This window comes from Micropterus dolomieu, linkage group LG02, assembly GCF_021292245.1.
Source record: "Micropterus dolomieu isolate WLL.071019.BEF.003 ecotype Adirondacks linkage group LG02, ASM2129224v1, whole genome shotgun sequence".
In the NCBI taxonomy this organism is placed as follows: domain Eukaryota; kingdom Metazoa; phylum Chordata; class Actinopteri; order Centrarchiformes; family Centrarchidae; genus Micropterus; species Micropterus dolomieu.
This window is the reverse complement of record NC_060151.1, coordinates 9,198,823-9,204,738: the sequence shown is the minus strand read 5'-3', so window position 1 is coordinate 9,204,738 and position 5,916 is coordinate 9,198,823. Positions and strand designations below refer to the sequence as shown.

At 44.5% G+C, this 5,916-nt stretch overlaps 1 protein-coding gene across 1 annotated transcript in view; it reads left to right on the top strand.

The window, feature by feature from the left end:
• The window catches only part of LOC123985727 (cold shock domain-containing protein C2-like), an 8,219-nt gene extending 4,149 nt beyond the window's left edge, over positions 1–4,070 (top strand). Inside the window, exons 3-4 of the mRNA XM_046073544.1 lie at positions 790–912; positions 2,263–4,070. Of these exons, the coding sequence (XP_045929500.1) occupies positions 790–912; positions 2,263–2,425 (286 nt within the window). The 3' untranslated portion in view covers positions 2,426–4,070. The remainder of the gene's footprint in view (positions 1–789; positions 913–2,262) is intronic.
• The last annotated feature ends 1,846 nt before the right edge of the window (positions 4,071–5,916 follow it).

Here is a 5,916-nt window from a genome sequence, read left to right as displayed (position 1 = left end):
CCTCCAGCATGACCGGTTTGGCGGTGGGTCAGTAATGGTGTGGGGTGGCATTTCTTTGGGGGGCCGCACAGCCCTCCATGTGCTCGCCAGAGGTAGCCTGACTGCCATTAGGTACCGAGATGAGATCCTCAGACCCCTTGTGAGACCATATGCTGGTGCGGTTGGCCCTGGGTTCCTCCTAATGCAAGACAATGCTAGACCTCATGTGGCTGGAGTGTGTCAGCAGTTCCTGCAAGAGGAAGGCATTGATGCTATGGACTGGCCCGCCCGTTCCCCATACCTGGATCCAATAGAGCACATCTGGGACATCATGTCTCGCTCCATCCACCAACGCCACGTTGCACCACAGACTGTCCAGGAGTTGGCAGATGCTTTAGTCCAGGTCTGGGAGGAGATCCCTCAGGAGACCATCCGCCACCTCATCAGGAGCATGCCCAGGCGTTGTAGGGAGGTCATACAGGCACGTGGAGGCCACACACACTACTGAGCCTCATTTTGACTTGTTTTAAGGACATTACATCAAAGCTGGATCGGCCTGTAGTGTGGTTTTCCACTTTGATTTTGAGTGTGACTCCAAATCCAGACATCCATGGGTTGATAAATTTGATTTCCATTGATCATTTTTGTGTGATTTTGTTGTCAGCACATTCAACTAAGTAAAGAAAGGAGTATTTAATGAGATTATTTCATTCATTCAGATCTAGGATGTGTTATTTTAGTGTTCCCTTTATTTTTTTGAGCAGTGTAGTTAATGCAAGACCATCCTTATTTTTCTCTCTTTGCCTGCAGTACGGTGCGTGCTCAATCCGGTCCTGTGTTTAAGGGTGTGTGTAAGAACTTCTCCAGGTCACAAGGTCACGGCTTCCTCCGACCCTCCCACGGCGGCGAAGACATCTTTGTTCACATCTCAGAGTGAGTGGCAATAGCACTGAGCTCAAAATCATACAGATGTCATAGGCGTCGTCTCTGCAAACAAACACGTCGTGCAATTGCTGAAATACAAATAGCAATACAAACTTACTGCAGATCTGCCGTGTCAACTCAAAGGACTGTGAGAACTCAGCAAACAACACTGTTTACGTGTGAACTTTTTTCAAAGGGAAAGCTATTTTCCCACCACTCCTAGGACACTCTGGCACCTGCAGTACGTGGACATGCAGATAGAGTACAGCAAATTCACTGTGCTGGTTTTATTGTACCTTTTTTTGTTTCATGACAAGCAGTATGTCAGATATTACCACAGCCTCAGCAAACGCACATTTCTGAAATTTCTCCAAACAGATAATGAAAAATGATGATTCAGTTATATCATAGCCAAACATCTGTGTCCTGGGTCTGTCATCATCAGATCTCCAGCAGATGTCATTTTTTGCTTAATCTGTGTGTGTGTATGTGTGTGTGTCTGTCTGTCTGTCTGTCTGTCTGTATGACCACACTCTGAGAACTGTTCCTTTGAAAGATTGACTTTTTCGGAAATACACATAAATTTTTTGCCGAAAGCGAGATGAGAAGATAGATACCATTCAATTCTTATGGAGCTGGAGTGGTGAGGCGATTAGCTTACTGTTAGCTTAGCATAGAGAAGGAGGAGGAATGCGGAATCAGCTAGCGCAGCAAAAATACATACAAATAAGTACAAAAATATGCTTACAAGCACCTCTAACACTTAGACATTAAGACATATCCTGTTTCGTTTGTGCACAGAAATGTAAAAAAACAACAGATTTGTTTTGTTGTTTTATGGGGAGTCACTTGCTGTACCAATTTCTTTGGCAAACAGCAGCTGGGGATAGTGACTTCCTGGAGACTCTGCAGGATTAAGGTCACGTGCCTGGCATCTGTTTTCCAAGAAATAGTTAAAAATAGATGTTTAACCTTTGGACAAAGCCAGGCTAGCTATTTCCTCCTGTTTCCAGTTTTGCTAAGCTACTCTAAAAGCCTCCAAGCTTCTCGCTCACAGATAAGAGAGTGATAATGATCTTGTCATCTCACTCTCAGTGAGAAAGTGAGTGAGTTATAAATCATATGAAAAAAACTTGAGATCTACTGCTTTAAGTCATCTTATGAGTTACAAGTCACACCTGTGCATTAACACATATTTGCAGGATCAAACTGATAAACAAATTAAAACAAATGTTCTGTTGTAACTCTCATGTATATAGGCTATATTTCTATTTAATACTGAAACATTCCAGGCATTTACACAACCCAGTATGGAATAATTAATAAATTACTCATTGTCCACATTTTTCTCTGTTTCAGCATCGAGGGGGAGTATGTCCCAGTTGAGGGCGACGAGGTCACATACAAAGTGAGCCGGGTCCCGCCAAAGAACCTGAAGGTACAGGCGGTGGAGGTCAAGATCACACATCTCAACCCAGGGACGAAACACGAGACCTGGTCGGGGCAGATCATCAGCTCGTAGACCTGAGCTCCGGGGCCGGGTGGGTCGTGCTGGGCAGGGCTGGGTGGTGGATGACAGACCTGTTGTGGGCCTGATAACTTACATTTCTGTGCTCAAATCTTTTTTTGAAAAACATGTTTTACCTACAGAGCTAAGTGTCCAGAGTTAATAAGTTTCGATAATTATGTTGTAGTAGGTGTTGACAGTCCACTCACAGAGCTGTTAGTCTGTTCAAAACTGCCTGTCTGATACGATGATATGATGCATTTGTGGAGTATGTGAAACTGACCATTTATTCATTGTAGGAAAAAGACACATTTGTTTTTACGCATTTGTATTTTTGTCATGACATCAGTAATAAAAGTCTGATTTTAGATGGGAGGTTAAAGTGACCAACGGGGGATGAAACTTCTAAACTGGGAAGAACTTGTGGGCCTTATTTTTCATGGAGATCAGCTGTGTAAAGTATGAAACATTGGGAAATATGTATACAAAACTGTGGTGCAGACCTGCAAATTGAGGCATGAGTGTATGTGTAAGGAGGAGAGCAACGTAGGACAAAAGGCTGAATTCAGTTTTACTTCCCTTCTTTGCAGCTGTTAAGCACTTGTTTACACAGAAAGTTTCCAGGATCACATGTTGCGTACAAGTGTGGGTCAGATGACTTGTTATCACAACCTACACTGTTTTTACATAAATTGCAGACTTTGGAAAGACGGGAGGAAGCTTTGAATTCAGCAACAGAGATAACTGATATAAAAGCAAAGAGTTTAGGGAATAGAAAGTGTGAAGGAAAGTTGAAATGGCAGGTCGACAATCCTTTGAGAAGAAAATCACAGCTGGTTTTGCATTGAAACTCAAATGAAATCTATACAGTAATCAAAAAACATAAATATAAAGCAAATATTTGCACCCTTGACAGGGACTTTTGGGTTTCAGGTCACCAGGTTAGAAACCAGAGACAAAAAAGAGGAAGTTTTATTTTGAAATGGAGATGGGAATGTACTTGGTTGCAGTGAGAGTTAGTGGGAAATCAGCAATTAAGTTTGTCTTAGAAAAAGCCTGAAGGGAGACAAGGATTAAATCAGGCAGATCACATTAAACCAAGCACAGACATCTCAAAAACATAAATAAAATACATACTTTAATGTGAATGGGAAGTAATTTTCCTGAAAAATGCAAATCCTTGGTTGTACTGTCTTGTTTGTGGTTATTTATTTTAATTGTATATCTGATGATTTATTCAGATTTGCATGTGCCCTGAGATTGCAAGATCTATATTTTGGGTAAAGCAGTCAAAACTTGCACTTAAAAAATTTGAACTTCCCCTATGAAAACTGCCACAGCGCTCCAGACAATTGAGGTTTTTCTCACTTTGCTGTTCTGTTTGAAAATTCCCTTTTTTAGAGCGTCTGGAGCATGAATTTCTAAAACTAATGTTGTTTGTAGTTATTCAGGTTTTCCTCAGCTGTGCTGTACTGTATGTCATTTTCTCGGAGTTTATCTGGTCTAGTGTCCCTGCCTGAATATGTTCAAAATTTAATTTGGTTTCTTTCAGTCACATCAAAGGGCACTTTCTTTTGTAGACGAGCCACTGTGGTGCTGATCCACATCATTACTTCTGCTGAGCCTCGAAAGACCATTAAAGCATTTTATGATTCACTGATCTGATGGAAGCTGTTTCTTTGGCTGCGTGTGGGAGTGAGACTCAGATTGACTCAGGTTTGAACAGCCAACATGTCTTGTCAACGTGTCCACAGCCTGTTAATCAGACTGAATTGCAATTTTGTTTCACATAATAAAAGAAAGATGTGATATGTAATTTGTTATGATACATTTAACACCTCACTTCCTGCCTTATAACATAGAATACAGAATATTGTTCACACTTTTCTGCATTTGACAGCTCCCCTCCTTTTTTCTGTGCAATCAACTGTCCTGTTTTCCACTTACCTTTATAGTCCTTTATCAAAAGCTTACATTTTATTGACTTCTACAGATAAAAAAGAGCCCATCTTTATTGAATAAACAATAAATTAAGGATAAGCCCCTGGGAAACAAGAACACCAAGTATCATTGATGTAAATCACCTTAAACCAGGTTAAGCCAATTTCACCCTGCTGCCACCTGTTGCCAAGAAAAGTAACAGAAGCGGCTTAAAAATAAACTGGTAAATCAAGCTAAATCAAGCTATCCATCTACAGGCCAGCAAAGCAAGTTATGCAATTTTACACTTGAGCCGCATGCAGTCAAAGGTAGTTCCCCTTCGAGGGAACTCGAACTGCGTCGGTTACGACACTATGGGAACGCCTCTAGGCGAAGCAGGTCTGAACGTGAATGAAATCACTCCAATCCTATTGGCCTGTTGCTAGAACGGTAAGGTGTGACGGAATAACCGGAGGAGTATAAAGCACACCTGTACACACTCATCATTTGCTTTTTTTTATTCAGCAGGCGCTCTGTATGTTGTTTGAAGAAAGCTCCAGTCCTACAAGCAGTATGTCTTACCTGAAGAAAAAGTCTACCAGCACGTCCGGCAACCAGATGTACAGAAGGTGTGTTTTTTTCTTGCCCTCGGTACATCACGGATGGAGATTCTCATGAGATGTGTGTCTCATGTTTGGGGATGGAGCACGCACGGGCAGCTCTCGAGGGGGCTGCCTGCGCCCGTTGCGAAGCCCTTTCCGTGCGGGTACTGAGGTACAGCATGGCTCTCTTTCCGAGGATGGCCGGATGTGTTTTCCCCGTGGCGCGGGCCCTGCGGCCGCTGAGGCGGCCCGGCGGCTTCACTCATGGGTTCACAGCGTGATCTGTCGGAGGATTTCGGGAAGGCTGAGGCTTTTTCCCGACCTTCATCCGCTGGCTCCGACGCTTCCTTTCCTCGTGCGGGAGCCCGTTTTCGGCTTCTCCCGCTCGCGGTTTTGGATCCGGAGACACTGCAGCAATCCGACTCCGAGGAGGCGGACGTGCTCAGCGCAGTGGACGATGACTTCCGGGTGTCGGGGCGGCGTCATCTGGCCGCGCCCGACTATGACGTGCGGCTGGAGGTGGTGACTAGAGCCGTGGCTAAGCTCAACATCAACTGGCCACGGGAGGAGCAGACACCACAGGCTAGTGGTAGCTTGATGAAAGGTTTCTTAAGCACCACACGCCACCTCCACGCCGGTCTCTGCCATTCTTTCCTGATTTACATGATGAGTAAATCATGGGGCAGACCCTTCTCTACATGGCTTTCCACACCCCGATCACTGAACTACAGTAATGTGATGGGGGTTAGGGACCGTGGTTATGGGAGGATGCCTCGGGTGGAGGATGAGCTTGCGAGCTATCTCTCCCCTCGACTTGCGTCCTCCCTGGAGAAGCCGGCATTACCATCCAAACCATGTCGCACCACATCCACGCTTGTGGGGAAGGCGTACATGGCAGCGGGCCAGGCAGGTGCGAGCTTGCACACCACGGTGCTTCAAGCCTACCAAGCCAACCTGCTACAGGAGATGGTTCAGAGGGGGGGT